General features: G+C 47.0%; 1 protein-coding gene across 1 annotated transcript in view; it reads right to left on the bottom strand.

Annotated features, from left to right (window-relative positions):
- Positions 1–8,385: 8,385 nt before the first annotated feature.
- The window catches only part of LOC144179623 (frequenin-1-like), a 672,708-nt gene continuing 655,624 nt past the window's right edge, over positions 8,386–25,469 (bottom strand). Inside the window, exons 7-8 of the mRNA XM_077708048.1 lie at positions 22,340–22,785; positions 8,386–18,791 (exon numbers count right to left, since the gene is read on the bottom strand). Of these exons, the coding sequence (XP_077564174.1) occupies positions 22,642–22,785 (144 nt within the window). The 3' untranslated portion in view covers positions 8,386–18,791; positions 22,340–22,641. The remainder of the gene's footprint in view (positions 18,792–22,339; positions 22,786–25,469) is intronic.

Raw genomic sequence — 25,469 nt, 5'->3', positions numbered from 1 at the left:
GGTTGTCTCCACCCTGTACATCGGTGTGGTTTGTTCCCGCGTTTCTTTACGTTACCCGAACATAGATGGCGCCACCATACCGTGGCAAGCGTTTGGTTTGTTTTCGCCCGCATTTAAACCTGGCTTGTTTTTGTTCTGGGAGAAAATATTCGTTCCCTGAAACAGTGCTCGCTCGACTTATGTGGTCTCGTAAGACACCGTTGCTTGCGTCAATCGGCCAGTGTCGTCTGAGACAACCCCAAGCCCCGTAGTGCTGTGCAGCTAAACCAAGCATGCTGTGCGCAGTACGAACAGCAGTACTCATCAGTACTTCTATGTTTACATGTGCTTTCGTAACTTCCACTGTTTGTCCCATCATTCTTATTGCTTTGTAAAGAATGTGTCCTAAATTTAAACGCAAATCGCTCGTTCGGCTAGTTTGTAAGCTCTACCTAATTTGCGTCTGCTTGTGCCGGCCTCCGCCAATCGCAGAGCTGGCTCGAATGACATCATAGGTTATGTTGCGGGAAATGAGCTGGTGGGTCGCATGGCCATTCCCTTTTTTCTTAATTATGTAGCTCATTTGAGCGAAGTTTACGTTAAAAGTGGTGTCAGTATGATTCTAACGAGGCAATCTTGTGAATGAACCAAACTTGTGTTTTCTCTTCATGGCTCCTTTAAGAACGAAATAAAAACGGAGTACATCTAAGTTAAACTTATTTTTTGTTTGCTGCCGCTGAAAACAAGAACGTAATAGCGTAACGCAGATGTGCCACGGAGATTACGATGTCGCTCAGGAATCCCTCAACATAATTCACTTCCAGCGTTTTTCAGTCTTAACCGGTATTACGACCGATAAAGATTGATTCGAATGCCAGAAAAAAACAGCGGTCACCCGTTGTCTCAAGTAAATAGCCTTGGCTGTACAGAACTGAATTAAGACCGTACGCCAGCATAAGAAATAACAATACCTGTTTATGATTTGAACATCATTTAAACGCGGGGAGTTTCGCTACCGCGGCATTATCAGAAAGGCATAGTCGGTTCCGTGGAGCGTAGTGCGGGACAGCGCATGTGAAAAAAACCCGTCTTGTCGCCACAGTAGCTGACATAAAGGCATCACCAGGTGCTGTAATAGTACTTTCCATTCTTAAAAGCAGCTATGGCCGTTTATTTTTGCCATACGGAGCGCAAAAGCTGTCAGAAGCCATTTCGCGGACCGGCACAGCACGGACAGCTGTTGCTTTCAACCATCGGCGCCACGCGCCGCGGTGCGGCGGAAAGCGCCGAAACGACCACTTCGAAATTACGCTCCCTCCGGCCGAATGGGATAGCCGGAGCAACGGCGCGCCGCCGGCAGCCGATCGCGGAGGCCGTGCTCAAACCAAGGCAGATATACCGGCATCAACATTGCGTCAACTCCAAAAAGTGACCAAAGTGTGCGCTAAGCTGTGCAAAATAGATATAAGGTCTAGACTGCGAACAAAAGCTAACCAAGGTGACTGCAAATAAACATTAGAACACGCATATAGAGCCCACATTCTCGAATTTTTAAAATAATTTTCCAACTTTCCCTGGCCCGGTCAACACCGCAAGCGCTGTCTGGCAAAGGATAGATGCGGCCACGGGGCCAACCGCCGGCCCCTCGGAAACGCTCACACAATTTACAATTCCGAATGCTGAAACTGTCGTATTCTCACTGCAGTTTCTCAATACCGCGCAGCAGTTTGCTTTCGCGCCTACAACATAAAGGGGCACTGACACAAAAATTTTGCATCTTGTTTTTTTTTGTTGCGATAAGTAGCTAGTGACCTACTTATAACCTGTAGAAACCTCATTTGCTTCAGCGTGCGGCGGTTGTTTAATTAGAGGCATTTTAAATGCGGCCAGTCGCAGTTTCGGTTTCAGCGAGTGCCGCGAAACGATGGATTTTGTGGATTTTGTGTGAACAAAGCTGACCACGTGACCGTCGGAGGGATATCACAGAGCAGAGCCGCCGTAGCACTGTCGAATCCGCATCGACGGCAGTTTCTGCGAATGCCCTCGCGTACTGATCTAGTGAGGCGCTTAATTAAAAAGCGACCGTGGATGTGACGCAGGCGCTGCGAGTGCAAATGCTACCGTGGCTAAAGAACGACGCGCGACGCTCGAGACGGTGGGTGGCAAGACGCGCGCTGGGAGCAGCCGGCCGGTCTGCCTACAGGTCCGCCTACAGATGTGTTCGGCTTAGCACTGCGGCGGATATTCGAGTGCCGCTCTCGTAAGCGGTGCAGATGACAATTTTTAATGCAACCCGCCATCGCATCATTAACTCCTTTCTCATGTAAGCCACCATGGTCGGGACTTGGGGACAATTTCGTGCAGCGGTAACAAGCTATCACTCGAGCTACCTGCGCCGGCCTGGGCCACTTCGCGGCAGTGGCCGCCGCCTGCACAGCGACCGTGCGGCTAGCTCAGTGGGCTTTTCGTGCCTCCGGCGCGTTTTCGCATCCAATGATTATAAACAGTAATAGAAACAGAGTGCCTGGAATCTCTGTAGAACGTTGGTCGCGGCCAACTGCTCGATGAGCTGACGAAATCACGGCGGCTCCGCCGCCAACGATCGGGTCGTTCGTTCTCGAGAGCAGAAGCTCCGCCCTCCGGCCCTCCGATTCGAGCGGCGAGCCGGGCGAGCCGGCGAAAAACGTCGGCAGTGCGGAAGCGGCAAACACAAACTTGTGACGTGTTTGGATGTTGTTTATTTACACAATACCCTCGGGATGTCGATTGCGCGTGGTCCTCTGCTGGCTGCTCGGTTGCGTTTCGGACACTTTAAAATTGATTTTAAATATGTTCTAGGCTGTATTCGCCGCTGATATTTTGCAGATGATGTATATGTGTTCCCACCAAACTTTCTCCGAAGTTATCTCGCCTTCAAAATTTTGTGTCAGTGCCCCTTTAAGGCTCATAAGGGTGAATGTCCTCGGTCGTTTCGCTTTTCATATGCTGCAGGGGTCAGGTTTTACCTACCTATTGTGTACTCTAGGTCGCTGGAACTTTGACGTTCATATTCAGCGTGGTACATCGTTTCAACGCAAACGTACTCGCTGCTCACTCTCTTCTCAAACCAAAATTACACTCAGTGCATGTAATCGAGTAGGCGATGTAATTGCAACGAGATAACGAGCAATAGCATTCGAACCTCAAGAACAGAATGGTGCTCAGAAAACGTACTTGTAGAGGGGAGCACATGCCGTGGAATTGTGCTCGTCGCTTCCTCTTTGGAACATCGTTACTTGTGTTCTTCACGTACGTTCCAGGCGCACAAGAAAAACAGAATCACTCGGCCGCTTTTTTTTTTTTTTTTTTGCCCAACGACATCCTACATCCTTCTTGAGAACCACGGACTAACCAACTCCCCCAACTATAACGTATCCGTTTGAGTCATTGTCACCCACTCCTGGAAGCAAAACCTTTTTGACGTGCCCTGTGTTCTGTTGTAGATGTTGTCGTCGTTCTGCGATGCTGCAATCCGTCATGGTGCGCACCCTGAAGGTAGGGTAGTATGACAAAACATGTATTGAGGGTCGCAAGGGCTTGGATGGTGCCTCTGCACGACAAAGTCATGGACGTTTCTCAAAGACCAAGAGTTGCTTGCAGAAGGCTCGTGGGTGGGACGGCTCAGCCGTGGCGCAGGCTACGCACATGCTCTGGCCGCAGCGCACATTTGTAGTTGAGCCTGCAGCAAGGACACTGAGCGAAAACTCAAACCCGTTAAATATTGTGAAGGCGCGATATCTGAATTCGTCTTCCGGGGTCCCATAGAAAAAGGCTGATGTATTAGGCCTCAAGGTTACAACACTTTATTATAAGCGACAGAATCTGTTGCAATTTCACTGATAGGTTTAATGATAATGCATAATGGTTTTAATCGCAATTTATTATAATTTGTACCGGAGCAGAAGGAGTCCGCATGTAAAACAAACTCCAAATAATCGAACTATAATCTTTCAGTAATGTCAGTAATCCCTCCATAAATTTCTAAAAATAATATTATAACAGGGATATAAAAACTGGCAGTGACATCTACGTTTAGGTCTTAATATGTACAATGTGATAGCCGTACTTCGACGCCGAGGGAGCTTCACGGAGCGGAGTTGCTGCGTTTACGATTTGTGTTCTCAAAGCACTGAATATCATGCAAGAGAGCAATACTAGCATCAACGGTTTTAAATCGCCGTGGCACAAGAAAGACAGACGCCATCTACGACTGTGGGGCTTAAGATGTGGGCATAAAACATTGCAGCTGCTTAGTCTAATCATTTCCAGCGATAAGGCTACGCTGTCAGTGGTTCAAACTTAGTTCTTTTCCTTCCGGTGGTGGCCGGTATGAACGTGCTGGGAGACATCTACAAAGGGAATAACTCTATTCAGTAATAAATAGGGGGTGGGGCAACAGGGGGGCCCGAAGACTTCCGGATGCAGGACCTCGTTGTCTGCCTTCTCCATCAGCTCACGCTGATCTTGAGGTGGGGAGCTGGGCAAAGCTACCTCCGATTTCTCCATGGGAGTAAAATACATAATGTTTGAGTTCTCCCCTGTGCATACCCTTGGAAACGGCTAAGTTACCGGAAAGAGGGTGCATGTTTTTTAAAGAAAAGCTTTTTACCTCTACCCCCCAAGGGTTCTTTCGCGACCGTTGGTGTCACCAGAAAACTCCAGCGAACAAATAAAAGAATTTACTGGCACCGCCAGGAACCGAACCTGGAACTAATAGACTAACAAAGCGAGAGCCCATTGTCTTACCGATCTAGCTATGAGCCCACGCGAAGACGTGGAAAACAGGTGGTGTACTCACCAAGCACATCTACGGGTTTACCCCCTGCGTTATCGCTGAATGCCACGTGAAAACGTCACGCGACCCCTCACGCCCGTCTAGCGGCCCTGTGCGCACCCTGCTCATGTGCTGAGTTCCAAAAATTAAAGGAAGCTCACACCAATGAATGGCATCTCACTTCTAGTACGCCAATGGGCTAAAGCCTGTGGCCTCCAGTGTTCACGTAAAGAATCACAGCTACTTGTCGTCCGCCCTCACACCAAACCAAGGAATACATTCAAATATTCCTTGATGGCCAGGCCATCACTCCAAGCCCCTGCTTCAAGATCATGGGCCCACTTTTCCAGGCCAACACCAAGAGTGACGTATCCTTGCAGCGCCTCAAAAACAGCATTAATCCAATCATACACATGATCAGGCGAGTTGCCACCAAGCAGCGAGGCCTAAAGGAATCCGCTACCTTTCGATTAATTGGAGGTTTTGTCCTCTCGAGAGTCACTTACGTCAACCCACTGTCTTGTTGTCGACAAGGAAGACATAGATATGCTTTATATAATGCTTAGAAAGGCGGTCGAGCAGGCCATTGGTCTTCTCATGAGTGCGTCCACACAGCGGCTGCTTAGCACGGGGCTCCACAACACGGTGGAAGAGCTGATAGAAGGCCGTCTTTCTAACCAGAAGGTCCGACTCAGAACTGCGGTGGGTAACCGCATGCTTCACCAGATTGGCTGGGCGGCCCAGAATGTCACTCCGCTGGACGTTCTCCCAGACTCTTCGCGACTAAAACTAAAGATTCTCCCTTTGCTTACAAATATGAACCCCTCACATGACGAGTGTTCACCGAAAAGCACGGGCTCAAGCGCTAAATACCACCCTCGGTGGGGATCATGGCGTTATTTACACAGATGCCTCCAAACATCGAGGGAAGCAATACGCCATCATCGTGGCTACCTCCAGAACCAACCTCCTTGCGTGTACCTCGCTTAGGACCCAAGAAATGACGGCAGCAGCAGAGGCAGCCATCACCTTGGCTCTCGCTCAACCAGGAGTGCGGAGGGTAGTCATCGATTCCCAGCAAGCCTACTGGAATTACCAGTGGGGTTAGGTGTCCTGACCTGCACTGCGCGTGCTAAAAAACCACTCCCCAAACGGTTCCATTCAGCTCATCTGGACCCCCCTCACGCTTCAATGGAGGGCAACAAATACGCCAACCCAACAAGCCTGCGCTTTCACCTCCCGTTCTATTGAGCTGCAGGAGGACAATCACCCGCTTGTCACGTTCAGGGAGATAACCCAGCATTATCGCCTTCTGAGACAGACCGTACCTTCGCCTTACCCTGACCTTTCCAGAGAACAACAAACTACCCTACGGCTCATAAAATCCGGGCTCCTTCCCACAGCCTACGCGTCTTCACTTAATGTATCCGAATCGCTACGACGCTGAATGTAAATTTTGCTCAGAAGTAGGAACACTCCGCCCCGTAATCGGGGTGTGCGACTTTAGCCCTGAGCACCCTCCTCTCTTTCCGTCAACTACCCAACAAGAGCAATGGGAGATCTTGCTGTCGAGGCCCTCTCTACGTACCCAGCTTCAGCGGATGGACAGAACACAGGCCGCGCGGGCTGCGTATGGGCCCCACAAAAGAAGGAATCACTCCCCGGGGCTGCACTCTGGGCCGTTCAGAAATCTGAACAGAAGTATTTCTTCCTCCTCCTGCTCCTTCTCTGCCGCAAATCTCGTCGCCTCCGTCCGCGGCGCAGAGACGGAGAAGTCAGATCGTCTAACACCGAGTTGGAGCTTACTTTGAGTTTATAAAAAAAGTTTCCACTCGTGTGCTACACCAATACAACTCAACCAAACACCGTTCATGCATCATGCATTGATTTAACTTTACCAAGAATATCTCTTCGAAGTAATAAATGGTGTTGTTAACTGCATTACACTTCTCTCTGGTTTTGCTATTTGTAGAGCGATGTGAGTGAATTTAGGTGACGTCGTATGGGCAATCGTTATGGGGGCCGTTTACAGTTTGCTTTTCAACCACATTCACGGGGTGGATTGGAGCGATTTTTTTTTCATTCAGCACAGTTTTTTGTTAACGTCGGATGCTGCCTACCAAACATCTTTACCGATCTAGATTTGTGAATATATAGATTGGTTTTATCCTGCGCAGAGTTTACCAGTTTTCAGCCTGGAGAGCCCCTTGTTGCACGCGAAGGATCGTGTTCCTAGTCATAGAGATAGGAGACGTTCCCCATATTTTTCGGCGAAAGTAGTGTGGGAGCCGGGGCCGCAAGGGCGCGGTATGTGAATTCTCTTTCTTGGTCAGCAGCCCCGATCCCTTCCATACCCTCGCGTCTGGGTTCCCATGTAATTTGAACTTCCTTCATTGGTGAAATGAGAGTCTCTAATGATGTTTTTGCTTCGGTTTGGTAGTTTCGCTAGTTGGATTGCCGAGACGATGGCTCTGATTTCCGCTTCTTCTGTTCCTGTTTGTGATGGAAGGTCACGCATTCGCAAAGGCTGCCGAAATGGTCCACTGAGACGGTCGTTGACTCAGCACTCAGTAATGATGAAAGCATTTATTTGATTTTCTTCGGTGAGTGTATGTTTGCGGTACGGCAGGCTGTACGATATCAGGCACATATTCAGTACCTGCATGAGTTTTATCATTTCCTCTTCCACTCGATCTGTTCCCTCGGCTAGGAGTTTTACAATAGGCCTAATTTGCTCAGAATTTGTTTTGTATTTTGGCGATTCTGAAAACTGCTCCACGCTTCACAGCAGGGCTATGCCAAAGATTCTTGCATGAGTGTTCACTGGAACGGCATATCTAAATATTTTTGAGTGTTTTTTATCTTGTCCGCGCCGTGCCAGCACTCGTTTGTCCCACGCCTTACAGCGCTGACCAAGCCACGGAAATTCAAAAACCAAGTAAAATATAACGTAATTAGGTGCTATATATACTGTATTTAATTTCTTATTAAGAGACATTTTTCTTCGTTTCTGCTCATAACCTAGGCCTTCGTTTCTTTTTAATACATCGGCAATAGTTTATTACCCCCTTTTTAGCTATTGTGGCACAATGATGGTGCAGGCATTACATACAATGGGAGAGCCGCTTTAGTATGATGCTGCCAGTTGAGGGCACGGCTAGCGACGGTCGGCAGACCATTCTCATCGACAGTGCGCAGAACGAATTCACTGCGCAGGTGCGGTGCCTGCTGAATTCACGTATTGTTTCGTCCCCCTCAGTCGTATCATTGGCCTTCTTTCGACATTTCAGTTTGTGCTGCGCGTGTTCCACATTCAGGCGAGCCTTCGTATCAGCCTGCCACAATCGTACCTACCGGTTGGCAGCAATGACGTACTTCAGCGGACGCTTGATGAGCACTGCTGATAACGGGCGGCTAGCAACCACGAGAAAGTAGAAACATGACTTTACTAATGCTATCGCGCTAATAACAATCCTTCAGTAACGTTGTGTGAGAATTTAATGAAACAACACCATGTCTGTGTATCTTTTCTGTCACCATTCACAGTGTCAGACAGCCAAAATACAGGTGACAATGCAGGCGGTTCGGTCATGACTTGAATGCATTTATTGCGGAACAGTCGATGTAGAAGCACCAACATATGATCATGTAACAGGTGAGTGCACATATGCTCACTCTTCAATCGTGGTTACAAAAGACAAGAGAAACCCATAACAGCAGTCGCAGCAGCAGCAGCAGCAGTAGTGTTTCACGCCACATGCACGCAACTACAGGTTAGCGGCTGACAGCTCCTTCAATTCGCACGACCACACGAAAACAAGAACAGCCATAAGCTAGTCCGCTGCACGTGCGCATGGGCATGGCGTGTAGTGCTGTACACCATGTATGTACAGTCGCGCTTACTATGACCTGCATCCCTCATTAGTATTCAACGATTTGTACAACCTTTGTCTGGCACCCTGGGTTCAAGACCAAGTACGCATTAGGAGCACAACGTTCCAATGCATCAAGCCTTATCCTAACGTATATGCCTATAGTCATTGTTTTGTCGATATAATCGTCTGAATAATAATGAGCGGTGTGGGTCATAGTGAGCACTACTGTATGTATGCATGTGGTTATATATATATATATATATATATATATATATATATATATATGTGTGTGTGTGTGTGTGTGTGTGTGTGTGTGTGTGTGTGTGTGTGTGTGTGTGTGTGTGTGTGTGTGTGTGTGTGTGTGTGTGTGTGTGTGTGTGTGTGTGTGTGCGTGTGCGTGTGGGTGGGTGTGGGTGTTTCGGTGTGGGTGAGAGAGAGAGAGAGAGAGAGAGAGGAGAGAGAGGGAGCCGGATACGAATCTAGAGGCGGCGATTGCGGCAAATGGTTATACAACGTACGTGAAACAGCTCCAAAGGGGCAATGGTGTGCGGAGCAGAATATTGGACAAGACATGTACTGACAAAAACACGTTGGTAAAAAGCGAAGGCATTTATTCGCTGACGCGAGACATAGCGAAGCTGGTAAAGGCTCGAATGGCACGGCTGTTTGGCGTTAACTAAAGGCGTGTTGCGTACTTATATTTAAGTGATGAGAAAAACATTAACACCCTGTGGGATGGCTCATTGGGGTTCCTTTTAGTCTCTTTTTTGTTGCCATTTCAGCTCTGTCTAAACAAGCCAGGTAAAAACCGTGGGAACTGTTTGTGGATGTGCATTCATACGTTGTTCGCAAGTTTTTTAAACCCGGCGTACAGCCCACTGTGGAAGGATTCTGCGACCGCTGTAGGCTATCACGCCCGATTCGCACCAGATTGCTCGTCAAAATCACTGGAAACACCAAAGAGAAATCTATTCAGTTATAAGGCAAGAAATGCCTTCGTCTGGGAAGCCGCCACTTACACCCAAGTCAACAGGGTTTTTGTTTCTTTTTCCCGTGGTTTTTGTTCAATGAGTGTACCTTCTGAGTCTGTTTCGGTGCAACCGATGAGGGGAACGTTATAATTCCCGAAATATGCAACAAATAAAATGAAAGAGATGATCTAATGTTACCCTACAAATGAGTCGGTTATGAGCAGCCTGTATGTCTAATCTTATTAGGCTTTTAGCAACTAAAGGCGATGCCTGCACAGTCCGCAGTACTTCAGCTTGAACTATCCGTTATTTTGGAGTAAGCGTTCATTAATTTTGCTCACAAGTTACGCCCGGGGCGCGATCCCGGTACTTTGATGGTTAACATGGAGGCTGCGGCACGAGATGTACAAGAACTTCAAGCACTAAGGAAGGCGAGCGTATGAACAGTGGCTATATGCACGATAAGCGCACGAACATGCACGCCTACAACACACCGACTGGCAGCACGTGGAGACATTCCGCGTGTGAGCAGTCAATAAGTCAAGGTCTGCGTCCACTTTTGCGTGTTGTGCCATGCGCCCACAACCGATAGAGAAAGGCTGTCGTTAAAAACACCCGCCCCTGTGTCCTATTCCACGCGTTCCAGGACACCGCTTCGCCGCCTTTGTGTATTCACAACCAGTGGGCGGGTAACGAACAAGTGCGTCTATGTTAAGTAATAGCGAGAAAAGCGGAGAAAGCAAATCGCACTTTCTTTACTCACTTCAGGCGTACGTAGACCCCACGCAAAACTGAAAGAAAGCCTTCGTGTGAGCTTGTAGCGCTTAATAATCATTACTATGGGATGCATGTGAGGTTTACTTCATACCATCGAATTATGCTACAGCGTATGCCCAAGTGACTCACCACTGCTCAAAAGCATAATTAACAAATGACGGCTTCGTTTATTCGCAGCAGCGCATATTTTTTTACCTACTATAGGAGTACCTGAACGAAGGTCTTCAAATCGTCCGCCTGCTTCTTAATATGCAGTGTGTATGTTGCGCCAGTTCTGCTGCTGTCCGTCTCGGAGCTCACATTGGTCCACCATGGTTAACGGCACAAGAAAACATGTCTTTACTTTGGCAAAATTAGTCTACAGTTTACTTTGCATATCGTGGCATTTTCCACTGCGTGCGTATCCACTGTATACGCACGCCGTAAGGAAACCTTAATCTCAAACAAATAAAAAGTACGGCATCGAAAGTAAATGAGTCACCTCTTGTGCATATTTTTAGAAGTTCCAGCTTGTGCTCTCTAGGATTCGGAGCGCAATCATGCCGAAATCAATCGCTTCAAAGACGTCGCACGAGATCATTAAAATAATATTGCCCTTTTCATGCAGTCCGGATGTGTTATTGCCATTTTTATTCATATGAGTGTTTCTATCTTCTAAGTTCGCAATACGGCCATGGTGAATTTGTTCGGTGTCGGTATATGACACATCTGTCAGGCGGCCTTGTTGTCAAATTTAAAGTTGGTGAGTATGACACAGATACACACAATCATTTTTTTTTATAAAAAAGGAAATTTTCAACGTGACGGTAGGCTGAAATATTACGGCAGTCAGAAGTCTAAGCCCAATCAGACGAAAATAGTTGTACTCAACCCTAACGAACCCTGGGCCAGCGAACTGAGCAAGAACATTTTTTATGGCGCCCAGCCACAATGACTTTTCCTGGCACTTTGTGAATTAAAACACGGTGTCTTGCTTATCTTTCTATGTCTATTTTGTTACCTTACCTACCCATAGAACTTTCACAGTCTATCCTTGAGTATTACTTTTTATATTACAATAATTTTCAGCTCAGGGTACTTTCTTTACTGGTACAACTTCCTCAACACGACAAAATAACATGTCTTCAATTCTGCCGTCCGAGGTATCTTGGAAACGTGATACCTCCACGCATGCCACTGCAGAAGTCAGGGCGCTAGTCACTAGACCGTACCCATTAATTATCTCGCTCTCCCTTCAGAGGCGCAGAAAACCTTCCAAGGGAGGGGCCCGGATTTCTGTCCCTTTAATTGCAGGTTCTGGACGCGCGTAAGGCCCATAATGATCGTCAGTGCTGGCAAGGGCACTTTGTCATTCTTATCATCGAAATCACGACACGTACATGGTCAGCGCTGAATACCTATCTTATCCTTGTGTGTGATTGCGAGAAAGCCAATGCACGTCTTCGGCGGCTCTGTGCAGCCACCGACAAATACAACGGGAACACAAAAATATGGCCAGAAAAGGGGAACTCAATGTTGTTGCTTGTGGACGTTAATTTTACGGATCGGATGCACTTCATATATAGTTCTGTCTTCTAACTTGCTGTAACTCGGCCATGCGATTAGTTTTCGTCGCTGTAGAGAAACTGCCCGGCCCGTTTGGTCTCATTCATGTTTTCACGTTTTCCTTTATCTTGTCAGTGACTGTTTATGACACCGCTATCCCAGTGACTGCATACGCGTGGTGTACGGCAAGCGATCGCTTACGCTGCACATCGCGTAACATTGGCATTCAAATGTGAAGCCCGTTCTCCCTGTGCGTAAGGAGCACAGATTAAATTCTGTCTTCACAAGGCGCAGCCTCTATTGAACGTTGATACCGAACTGTTCGTCTCAACTGCTCCTCGACACCGAAATATTACTCGCTTCGCTTCCATCAGCGCTGACATGCCGTGTATGATTGTGCGAACAGCCTTTTCATGCGCGTTATTTCACATATTAGAGCTACAACGTTGAAGTTTTGCAGACCCTCAATCCTGTCAGTGCTCATATATTCAAGAGAAAAAAGGAAGCAGGTATTTCTAACGCGTAGTTTTGTTGATCTACAAACTTTACCAACATATTTTGCATTGGGTGTATTGTAGATTGCTGTGTCCTCCGGAACTTCCGTTTTAATTATTGGGATACAATCGTCGCCTGCCTACGCAGAGAAGGAAGTTGAAAACATTATTTACACCTGGCAAAAATGGCTCATGCGTGCTTACAGCTTTTATCAGTCGTAATGGGGACACTGCTCTCCTCACGCATCCGGGAAGGATGCATTAGCGAATATTACGCCACTCACACACATTCACGGAGAGTTGAGCAAATACTGCAATTTTATAGATGATGTCCCGTTGCTTCTGATCGGAGGTCAGAAGCCGCGAAAGTTTGGGTCGGTATGTTAGTTGGGGAAGGTTTCCTCGCGACGATGTTCGGAGTACTTGGGACGTTTTATATTATTGTGGCTTGTGGAGTCCCTAAAGTTTGTTATAAAGTCGTAACCACGCTACCTTGTGGATATTTTTAGCAAAGGAAACCGCATGATCCGTGTGCTACTGTTAAAGCCTGTGGAATTTGGGACAAGCAGTATGCCTTGAAAGAGGCACATAAGAACATTAAAGAAAGAGGAAATGCCGCAGTGATGTCATTATTTTCCTACTCCTCCTTTCACTCTTCATCGCATCCACGTGGCTGCGATAGGATATTACTGTACTTGTTTACTTCAGTCGTATTCCCAATTAACGCGATGCTATGTCTAAAGATTTCTTGAGGACATCGCTTAGAAATATACGATTTCAAAAAACCATCAAAAAACAAGAAAATATCTTAACAAAGTCGAAAACTTCCTTGTTCCAATCAACCGTTTTAATGTGTTTTCTAATGCTGATGGCTTCATTTATTTATTTAAATGTAAGACAAAAAACTACCTCTGCCTCCTCAGAGAATCATTCAGAACAACTACATAATGCAGTGACCTCAATTTTCATAGCGCATTGGAACGACGTGCCCAGGCTCATAATTACAGCACTGGGAACTGGGAATTACAGCCCCTGTGTGGTGTACTCTGGCGCAGTACACATGATTACAGCTGCATCGATACAAATGATTAGACCTCTCCTCAGCTGACAAATTGCCGCGTAGCAAGACCCCTCACGGAAAATACATTAGCTGCGGTCCATTTCAGCCTTTCTTCGGATTGCGACCAGTGAGCAGATATGGTGGATTGTCTATTCGGAAGTTATCTACGCTTATACGAGTGATTTTAAAGACTGTTCGAGAATAATTCGATGTTTCATAGCGAATAGCCATCAGTTATTTTTATTTCATTTTCTTTCGTTTTTTTTTTTTTATTTCTTCCAGTCCACATTTTATAAATGTGAGTCTAAATACTTTTATCATTGTTCTTACCGCAATCTGAAAAGTTTTGTGTAGCCATGTCATGATGACTATGTAGTGACGAATGAGAAAAACAGAATGCATATTTATTTTACAGGGTATAAACCAATATTATACGTAACCTAACATCTTCGCTAAACTTAAATCGAATCCGCACTGTTGTCGGAGCTCCTGCTCACTTATTGAACCTCGGATTACCATTTCGTTTCATCCCCCCTCTACTGCCAGCAGCGGTTCTTTGAGAATGCCGTTGCAACACCCCGAACAACAGAGACGGGCGAAACATACCTGAAAGCGCTACTTAATAATTTGCTGTTGTCTTTTGCGCATAACGCTACCGATCATAAACAATTATTGTTGAGTTCACTTGTGCTTCACTACAATATACCTTATGAAGTAGCCAGACATATGCAGGGACTGTATTAACCAGCAAATTAACTTAAACCAAAATGACGTGTTCTGCAGATCAATTGAGATATCTCACATCCATAATTTTATCCTGCTTAGGCTCCCATTACTTCGAAAATGCTTGAAACTGTTCACAGCATAAAAAAAGAACCGTTAAGAACCACACTGCAATAACGCTGTAGGTCGTGCCCTTTTCCCCATTTTCTCATTCCAAAGAGGGGTCGTTGACATTCGTTCACAGCGGTGGTTGAGAATAAAGCCACAATGAGGTATTGTTCGTCAAACGCACGTAAGCCCAAAATTGAACCTAGTACGCTATTGCTGTCAGTTGAGAAGGGCTTAATGTACAGGTATTTCGAGCCTCGTATCCTTAGGGTAGTAATACTGAGTAAATGTACGCCTACTAGACATGGAACGAGCTAACGATGCGGGTTAGTTCCCTACAGGCCAGCGAAAAAGCACATGAAATATTAGTGGGGTACCCACACGAACGTAGTTCGCTTAGTGAAGTTGCCCCTTCAGAATGGTTAAAGGCGGAGGCACACGTCGACGAAGAGTCTATAATCTTGCCTACAATGTGAACAGTTGAGCCACAGGCGAGCAATGAAGAAGGTTCGACCTCTTGATCGCGATTCGAAAGCGTGGTTAACAAGGCGCTTGCGTATAACATTGTGTCTCGGAATAAGGTGCGGGCGCACGCGGTTACTAAGTGCGGTTGGAAGGGTCGCGCGCGGGATTTCTCGCTAGATGGGACACTCAGCTGAGTGAAAGGCGTTTGCGTTAGCTATCGCCAAGAGCTACGCGCGCGAATTAAAAAGTTTTTAAGGTATCTGAAGCGGCGTGTTTTTAAATTGCGCAGCGTACATCTCCAAAAGACGAATTTCGAAAGAGATGCAGGTCTTGATAGCCAAGAGCGCAATGGGAACCATAGGTGATTGGAGATGAGCGAAGAAAAAGGCGCTCAGTACTCGCTGAGAGAGCACCTGAAAGAGGTCGTGTAGGGGCTGCTCGGCGTCTGAGGCCGTATTTACTGCACTTCGAATACAGAAGCTGCCTCCCAAAACCTTAGAACCTCGTCATTCTTGCGCGTGAATGTTCCGCGACGCTCACACACTGGCTGTCTCATTCTCGTCAGTCCTTTACCAGGCCAGGTCCGCACGTGCCTCCCGGCGCTCATCTCGAAAATCTTAGGAGCGATGCGAGAGTACGCTCGGCTAATAGCAGTATAAAAATAAAGCCACCACTTCCCTGAACACGAAACACCTGCTATTTTTGACTGATCGCTCTCATCTGTGAAGATGACTGTCGTCGCCTTAAAGTTGTATATTCGGCATCGCTGTAAACAAAAGAACACCCATGCATGTCATTTATTTTTTTATTTTTAGTGACTATCGCTAGGCTAGGTGAAAAAAAAATAATTACGGCTATTCCCTCAATTTTGATGTATTCAAAGAGTTCTATCCCATTATATAGAAATCTAACAATCGGTGTAAATTCCCGGGTAGTAATGTATCTGAAACAAATAAACATAACGTAGGACTCGAGGGCACAGTTCAAAAGCCGCCGCCTGACAGTCAGAAACATTGTGGAGAGATGCCCATTTGGTGGCTGCTGGATAAACCCGCATAAGTAAAAAGCTAGGTAGCCAATAAACCAGTCCATGAATGAAAACGGCGCTCGGGCTGAGTACGGCATACATACATGCCTGCAAGAATCACAACTGACAGGTCATCTCCAGTGTTTGCGTACTTTAAAGCCCAATCACATTGCTGCTTCCAGCTAATCTTTTTCCCTGCCTCGGCTCTCATTTAATATACGGAGAAAATTCTTGTACACCAGTTACCACGCGATATAATTCTAGCCTAAACATTGCTTTGACTCTTCAGCGCCGAATCCGCTCTCCTTGCTGTGAAGTGTGACCCCAGGATTCGCCGTCCCCTGAACAAGCGGTAAGGCCAATCACGGCGTGTTGTTTAAACTGCGAGGGCTCACTATGGACGAACGGTATTTTTGTTTCAAGAGTTCGTAAAAGTAGAAAAACGCAGCATCCCTGGGAAACAAGTCAATCGCTCCCTAAAAGTTAGTCTTCCCGCAGATTTAACTCGAAGAATTTTTATATTCCCTGCTAAACATATTAATACTTGCAACATCAGCACTTCGGAACGATTCACTTGACGTCTATGGTTAGGTATGCATATACCTTCGCATCGGAATAGATAGCATGCTTATCGTAAACAGGAAATGAAATTGCTATTCAGCCATGGTTCGTCGTATACGTATTTCACAACAAGGCTAGATTTAAACTCCATCAATATATTTTTGTCTTTTTCTGCACTCTGCTCCATTTCTTAGTTCTGCCTTATTTCCGCGCAGTAGATTCGCCAAGGACAGTTGGTTTTCAGAGTCTCTCGATGAATTTTCATTGAACATGTACTAAAGGTAGATGAAAGGATTCCCTTGCATCGGCACAACAGCTTATTCGAATACAACATAATGTCTCACCAATGACAAGTGACCAACTTAGTGCCACATACTCGTAACAATAACAATTCGATAATGAGTTACAGCAATCAGACATTTAGTGTTCGCTTGGCGGTCATTTTCCGACCCACTTTCTGTCTTATTAATAGCCGTGTAGCAACGCTTATGCACCGGCCTGTTTTGGTCTTCACTTACGACGTTTGAGCTACCTCCGTTCATGTGCAGCTCAGTTTGTTCATGGATGTAATTGAACATTGTTTCAAGAAGCTTGAATTAAAAATTTGCTGTTTAAAGTAAGACAAGATCAGGAACTATAGCCGAATGTTGGCCCTACGAAGGTTTAGGCGAAGCGCAAGCACAGCCACAGCTGCTACTATTACATATACAAGTTGGGCTGCCTTGGCGATCTTCTGATAACCGTCTTAGCCACTGATCCACATCTTTACCGACACCGGTGACGGCTGTAACACGGTCAACAACGTCAAGCGCCATAAACGACACCATGTCCAAAAATTCGCACAGTATCGCGAAGCTTGTTTTGGTTTTGTTACGTCGCGCAAAAACAGCTCATTCTTCGCCTATGACATTGCCCTTTTTGCTGAATTCCAGAAACGTTCGGGGGCATCTTTTATGGCCGCTCCATGCAGCCACCGTGAAGTAAATGGTTGTTCCTTTGAATGCGTAAAAGGCAAATGGCGACGTTAAGCAAAATGTGGCACCCTACCAAGTTTTTATCTCGCGGAAAACTGGTTTCGACTAAAGACTTCATGTATTTTTTATTCCCCAGCCTAAGATTTTTTTTCGTGCCACAATAAGCGTGGGAAGAACCGCGAGGCACACCGGGCCAATTCGTGAAGGCTCTGCCTGGCCACAGATTTTTCCTCTCGAAAAATGCTTCGCGGAGAAGCGGTGGCACATCGTTGCTACGTGACTGTGCTAGACGGAAATGGTTGCCACTAAGTTCAAGTGCGAATTCGAGGACAAGCATTTCTTGGGGGTGAATTCACGCTTGTCTCATTTGGCCAATGTTAAATTAGGTGCACTCGCGATATCCGATCAATTCGAGCGCCTTAGGCAAGCCGACAGCCCCTAGGGACAATGAGGCAAAACTACAACTGAGGCTCTCAAAAGCCAATGCGCCCAAAGACAACAAGAAACGTGAATGCGGCCCTACGAGCCACACTCCGGGCTCGTAGCGCCGGGCCCTGTTGCGACAACGTGCGTGCGACGGCAGCGAAAGCTGGCGAAGCTACTCGCGGCTTTCACTTAGCCACGACGTAGGTTATACCCCGCATCATTACCTTCACCCGCACCTTGTCTTTACTACGAAACTACGTGCTTCACTGGAGCAATGAAGCCACTCAGACTCTTGGGAATGCACATTTTTGAGTCTACTCCTATGTACATTGATGGCAACAGTAGCATGCGGCGTTACTTGGATCCAGTAAACCGCTCTTTATAACGAAGCCCTCCGTACAGGAAACTGACTTCGTTTAGACAGAGGATTTGCCTTCGAATAAAGCGACGATTGAAATAAAGCCATTTCCTTATAACGGGGGTTTCCTATCGCTTATAAATTTTGGCGGGGGGAATAGCGAGGTAAGTGCCTTTTCTGAGTGATAGCAGCAGATCACTGCCTTGGCTGGCTTGGGTACGGCACCAATTTTGTTTCCATTGTTTCTGAATTTCAGAATGATTCTTCCAGTCCGGAGAATCGGCCTGGGAATCAACGTCCCCGCCTAGTGCGGGTGCCGCAAGAGAGGTGCTCCGAAGTTGGGGCAGCCGTTGCTTCCATCGTGAAGCTGCAGCTTAGCCGAAGAGTGGCTGCGCCGTCGTCTGCGCCGAGGCACGTCTTCGTCTTCGGCGCTGCGAACGAACACCACCTTGGGGTTGAGCGAGAGCTGGCGCGGCGGCGGCGCGGGCAGCTCCCGCTTTCCCCACCGGTCTGGAGGAACGCTGGGCCGCCGCGCCGCCGGAGACGTGGGAACTGCTGCCGCCGCCGCCGCCGCCGCCGGCGCAGGCAGCCGGTGGCTCGAGGACGACGAGGAAGCGCGTCGCATATCCAGGGACCTGCGCAGTCCGCCGCTCAAGCTGTAGTAAACCGTAGAAGGCGGGCAGACAAGGTTGGCAGTTGGGCAAACTGATTCGCCCACGCCTGTGCCACACCGGGCGATCATGATCGGTTACTCTGGGTGTTACAAGGTCAAGCTCTCCGGGACAAGCAGAAATGCAGTTTTAAAAAAATGCTTTTCTAGCGGAAGGTACCATACTGTTGCTGTATGGAGTGACGCGCTATGCTGCAGTGTGTGCCCGCACAACCAGGGCGATCGCTGGGAACTTTTGGAGGACGAGAGGTTCCAAGGTAGAGGTAGTAGAGGAAAGCCATCACGGTTGTAGTAGTGTTCTAAATTTTCAGTGCTTATTTTCGGTAAAAACGAGCGGACATAAATTTTGCGGTTTACTGTTGTAATAAAGCTAATTAAACTTATACTTAAAACTGCACATACGGACGGAGCAAGGAAGAGAAGAGACAGGACGGGCTGTTCCTTGTCCCGTCTGTGTGCGCAGTTTTAAGTATAAGTATCATGAACCAACAAACCAACCAACAACATGCTTTACCAAGGCTAATTAAGCTCACTATATATGATGGAAATGCTAAAATCCGCTATACAGAACTGGAAAAAAAAGAATTGAGATATTTTGTTTACTGCGGCTTTAATGAACCACAAACCACAGCTTAAAAACTTCGCACAAACCGCGGCGCTGATTTTCTTTTTAATTTCAGCTTCTTTTTTACGTAAAAATAACGTTTAAACAGTAACCTCTAACTCCGTCTCTTGATTTGCTTTCGCGGAAGCTTTGTCTCACTGACCAGCGTACGCACTGTCATAAATATGCTAAAGCGACGTCTTTCTTGCGTTGACGTCTGACCACGCGAAAGGCCCCGGCTCTGTAGACACTCTCATAGAAACAAATGGCAGACATTGCATGAGGAACAAGATGTTTTTGCGTACTTTGCTGGAAAGCAACAACAGCGAAGAAACAATACATAAATACTCGAAAGCACAACTACAAAACGAGTAGCTGTATTTATAGAAAACAGAAGTGAAATTCTTAGGCCAGCAGTTGTTCTCATACGATTAGAAACAATACGAGTTGAAGACGTAGTATGTTCCGGCTGACACGGTACACGTATTTACCAGCATCCTAAAGCACCCCTCTCCCCACCCCTGAAATAAAAGAACCAAAATGTCATCGGGCCACTCAAGTCTGCACACGTGCTTTCAATACGAAAGAATTATTGCTTCCAAGGATTACATATATTACACTTTTTCACTGCTATATTGTGTTTATTCTCTATCTTAGCTTTCTTTTCTTCGTCCACTTGGCGCGAATCGTGCTGGGGACACTTTCCGCCTAAGCTTCCCCACAATCGGAGCTCACCGCGTCTGGCGCCGGCCGGTTCTACTCTCGTGCCGTAACATTCACTTGTCGAGCGATATGACGTCAGCAACGCCCCAAATTGGATAACTCTTGTTCGACCGCTGGCAACGTGTTGAGGTAGGGCAGTGGTGACACACTCGGCTTCTTCTACACACTGGTTGATTTGTCACATGAAGTAGGACGTGTTCTTTTTTACTCCACTGCGGCAGCAATTTTCTGTGCCGAGTATCAATAACAATTCCGGTTTCTCGCACAATGCTTCACTTTAGGGTTTCGCCTTTAATGGCCCCATTGCTAATTTTGGCAATCAATAGACAAACTGGGCGCATTTGTGCTTTGCATTTCTTTTTTTGTTTTTTCCTTGCGTAAGCAGCACGGTGCTGCAGCAGTCTCTTCCGAGCACAAACTCGCAGTTCTGCAAGTCTCAATACATCGACAAAGCCACTTTGGAACTGCGCGGCCGGTTTTCGAAGTGTGTATAGTAGGCACTACGGCTGCTCTCGAGGACTGGAAGACTGTGTCATTATTCAGTAACAAAACACCAATCACTCGACAAGAGGGGTTGCTCGGGCTGCTCAATTGGTGCGTTTGGGGCACGATGGTACTCACTCGCGCTCAAGTTTGTCTGAGAAGAAAGTTTAATTAATCTCACGATGCAGACATTGGTACGATAGTTATTCTTGTATATTTGAATACACTTTACCCTCTAGAGGTTTAGTGGTTTTCCACGCTGTTCATGCTGATACTAGAGCTGTTATGACGCAAGTTCCGCTGTTTTCAAATACAGTTTACTTACTTCACCACTCTGTCGGAGTTCATTTGCTCGGCCAATAGCCTCCTTTCGCCTGTAATAAGGCATGGATTAGCGGCTCGCCTAACCTTCTGAGCTATGATGTATGTTGTATGGTCGACTAAATACTTGCATACACATAAACCACAGGTCTCGTGTTGAAATTGCGGTAGCGCCGGAAAGGAGCACAAATCTATTGATTGATTGATTGATTGATTGATTGATTGATTGATTGATTGATTGATTGATTGATTGATTGATTGATTGATTGATTGATTGATTGATTGATTGATTGATTGATTGATTGATTCATTGATTGATTGAGGGGTTTAATGCGACGAAGCTACATCTGCGCTATCAGGCGTGCCGTAGAGGAGGGCTCCGGATATTTCGACAACCTGGGGATCGTAAAAGGGCGCCGAAATCAATCTCAACACACGGGCGCTTTCGCTTTTCGCTTCCATCAGAAAATAAGCCACCGCGGCGGGGATTGAAACCGCGTCCTTGGGCTCAGAAACCCAACGCCTCGGCCACTGAGCCACCACAGCGGGTGGCTCAGAGGCTATAGTGGCTACTTTCCTCGGCCCCTCGTGCTCGCCTTCCACATGCCGTACTCGCGGACAGCTCTCTCTGGTTATGTAGTCCTGCCATTTGCCTGTCACTATCCTTGCAAATGAGTTGGTAACGGACAACTCTTGGCCCACTATAAAGAGCGCCAAATATCAACATCCTTGGGAAGTAATGTTCTCCAGGTTTTTCACCTCCAAAAGATTGCAGTATAACTTCGAACCTTCATCTGTTAGCATGCTGTATAGGGCTGACTTCGCGTGCACTGCACTTACATGCCTGTCCAATTCGTGAACAGCTCTTGAAAGCACCTCGAACCTACCTTGGCTTGTCTGATACGCCTTACGTGTGGGAAGAAGCCAGAGAAATTCTTTCACTCTTCTTAGGTTAACTCAATTAGGAATATCGCATATTATTATTTCTCCGAGTAGCGCCACTGAGTCCTGGGATAACACGGGTTATATATTGTTATGTTTTCCCTGTTACACTTCCAATGACTTAATTTCGCCAAAATGTCTTTTAAATACACCCGCGGGCACCGAAGCTATAGCAGCAATGCGGAATTTAGTAAACCAGCCTGCAACTGGGGTTTTTGTGTTGGTCTAAAACCGCTTACTGCTTTCCATATCCAAGCTCTAACTTGCTGTCGTGTGGGGGCGCTTAGAAAGAGACATGTTCATATCCTTTTTTGCATAAACACACAGACATCACCCATCACTCCACTAGACAGCAATATTGTCATAGCCGCTGTAAAAGGAGTGCCCAAGCAAGCAAGGCTATTTGCCGCCAGCACCTAAGTATCCAAAAGTTTGCGTACCGTTCGAAGGCACACTTTGCGTCCCGACTACAGAAGGACCCGCGCCCGGAAGAGAAGGAGGTCGCGGAGGAGCGGGCTGCCGCTCCACAGCGAGCGGGCACCCCCGTCGCGGTCCCTCCGGAGACGGCCGTGTGCTGCCGTTGATCACCAGGGAAGGCCGCGGACTGGCGATGCGCCCCCATCGGCGGCGCTACCGCGGAGACCACGCGCTCTGCGCTGGGCCATACGCGTCGGTGCCGGTGCCGGTCGGCGGCTGCCCTCGCCGGGGCGTCGCGCACTGAGCTGTTTCGGCGCGAGGCGGGTCATTCGGAAGAGGCTGTGGAGAAACTGCGCAGGCTCTTGGGCTGGTCCGGCATGGACACGGCGTTGAGAAGAGCGCGCCGGATCCAGGGGTCCGTCTTGAAACCCTCGCAGAACTCCTCGCGGCTGATGCGAGCGTCAGCGTCCTGCAAGTTCGGAAGGTGAAAAAATGTATAGACATTTTCCACCCACTCATCACTAGTCGACGGGCACAGTGAAGTTCAGATCGGGCAATCTGTTTAAAAGAACATTGCTGACAAATATTTTCTTTCACGTATGGCGTCAAATTTGAAACTTGAGTCAGAGTGCTTGTGCCCATCTGGGACTGGCAAGAAGTGTGCCTGTATCAACGTACGAACGTCCCGAAGTCGCTCCACCGGAACGTTATACCACTCGTCATACATTCCCTGGTGGCGTAGCGGCATATTCAAACAAGCACTGCGCAATACTGGCAAAAAAGACAAACTTTTTTTTCTGACAAATTTTCCGTGTTCACGAGCACGCAGGTACTTGATGAGGACGATGCATGCTGGGGTTCAAGCGGAAGATTATGGTTATTTTAATTTTGTAATCGATTGCTAAGAGACGCAGGTCACACGCGTGTCCTCTGCCTTTTCAAATTGCGGTCCTCGCGTTAGGAGCATATGACCCCATTGGGGACAGTCATTATGATTCCTTTCCAAAAAAGGAGACACATTATTTTGTTTCGTTGTCCTTGCCTTTCACGAGCAACGATGTAGATTTCTGGGACATCGTCCTTCCCCACGCTACTGAAGAAAGAGATGAGCGCCACTCCCTTTTAGAACGCACGTGCTCCCGTACGGATACGCTCGAAGAGCGAATTTTTTTCCCCAGCTTGATGAGCATAGGAAGGAAGGAATAGTACAGAAAAGGGCATAGGAAGGAAGGAATAGTACAGGAAAGGCAGGGAGGTTAACCAGAATACTGACCGGTTGGCTACCCTACTCAGGGGGGAGGGGATACGGGAAATGAAAGGGAAAGAAAGGACAGCGGTACATATTAAAGGAGAAAATGAGAGAAAGAAAAGTAGAAAAAACACAAGGCGTGACCAGGCAACTAGAAAGGCGGTACAAACAACGCACACAACCAGAAAATGCACAAAACTAATATGGTCCAATATCAATGTATAATCCTTCTGCTGCTGGAAAACACATATACTAGTGTTACAAGTGTGATAATAACAAACTTTTGAAGCAGGATAACTTGCCTTCCTCCTTCAATGATATTTCGCCTTATATTCAATGCATTATGCCAAGTGCAAATCTCGCGGTATAAATTTGTGGCGAAGAAACTTCGTGTTGTACCTGTGGTACAGAAGAACCAGGTTTTCTCTGGACTTCGGCATTAACCAAATTGTAAGCCACAATATGCACAGGTGCTTGCGGAAGCCCATCCCCTTTCATAGTCGTCATTAATCTGGCATCCGAAGAGCATCATATTCCTCATTGAGGAAATGGAAGTACCACTGCGTTTTATCTTCTTCCTCATAGCAGGCAGGTGCGCCGTGACACCATTGTGAGGATGGTGGAACGACCCTGTTGCGTCACATTATCATCACTGATAATCATCTTCATCAGAAGCAGCAGAAGCAGCAGTCTAACTACGCCCACTGCAAGGCAAAAGCCTCCCCTTTGGATCTCCAATTATTCCTGTCCTGTGCTCACTGCGACCAATTTATGCCCTCAGACTTCTTAACCTCATCTGCGCATCTGACTTTCTGCCGCCCCCTGCCACGCTTCCCTTCTCTAGGGACCGACGGTTATCTTGCCTTCGCATTGCATGCCTGGGCCACTTTCATTTCTTCTTCTTAATTTCTACTTATATGTCCTTAACACGCGTTTGTTCCCTTATCCACTCCGCTCTCTTCTTGTCCTATATGTTACACCTATCATCTTTCGTTCTATTGCTCGCTGAGTAGCCCTCAATTTCAGTTGAACCAGTTTAGTTAGCCTCCAAATTTCTGCCCCGTAGGTGAGTACCTGTAGTATGCAGCTGTCATACACTTTCTTCTTTAGAGGCAATGGTAGGCTGCCATTGCTTATCTGAGAATGCCTGCCGATGCACTCCACTCCATTCTTATCCTTCCAATTATCTCTGTCTCATGGTTGGGATCCGGGGTCACTACTTGGCCTAAGAAAATATATTCGCTTACCACTTCCACTGCCACGTGACCTATTTCAAACCGCTGTTTGAAACCCTATTTCAAACCCGATTTCAAACCGCTATTTCAAAACCACTGTCGAGGTCATTAAGCATTACTTTACCTCACTAATATGCGGAGCTAAATGAGGATCATTGTGTGGATGTGGTCTTGTGAATTTATGCGCACCTCCTGTTATCTTCTGTACACTTATCGATTCTAAGGGAAGCCTAAATGACCAATAATTGTTAATGTGCTGACGAGCTTATTTTGCGTTTCTTTGTCCCAAGTGGATCAAGACCTATTTCAAAAGTTTTGATATGTACAAACGAAAATTCAAACGTTTTGGTAGTAGGAGTTGCACCCAAAACCTACGTTATAGGCAGGCTAGTCAGGATCTGTGCTGTAGACAGTGTTGTACGGAACGGCGTTACAAGGAACGGCGTTCCTGGAACTAGTTCCTTTTTGGAGGAACGGAGGAACGCCACCGTTCCAATAAGGGTCGGGGGAACTGTAACGGTAACTCGTTACGTTTTTGAAGGAACGGCAGGAACGGCGTTCCTGCCGTTACATCGCTAGGATTTGGCTGTTTTTGCTGTCAAGGCTTGAGTACAAAAATCCACAAAGCGCTACTGCGTTTCTCTTCCTATAAGGTGGTCTGTTTACCCG

This window comes from Haemaphysalis longicornis, unplaced genomic scaffold, assembly GCF_048455015.1.
Source record: "Haemaphysalis longicornis isolate Haplotype H1 unplaced genomic scaffold, Haemaphysalis longicornis Haplotype H1 scaffold_1, whole genome shotgun sequence".
Lineage (NCBI taxonomy): Eukaryota > Metazoa > Arthropoda > Arachnida > Ixodida > Ixodidae > Haemaphysalis > Haemaphysalis longicornis.
Note: the sequence above shows the minus strand (reverse complement) of the source record. Positions and strands in the feature narration are given on the sequence as shown.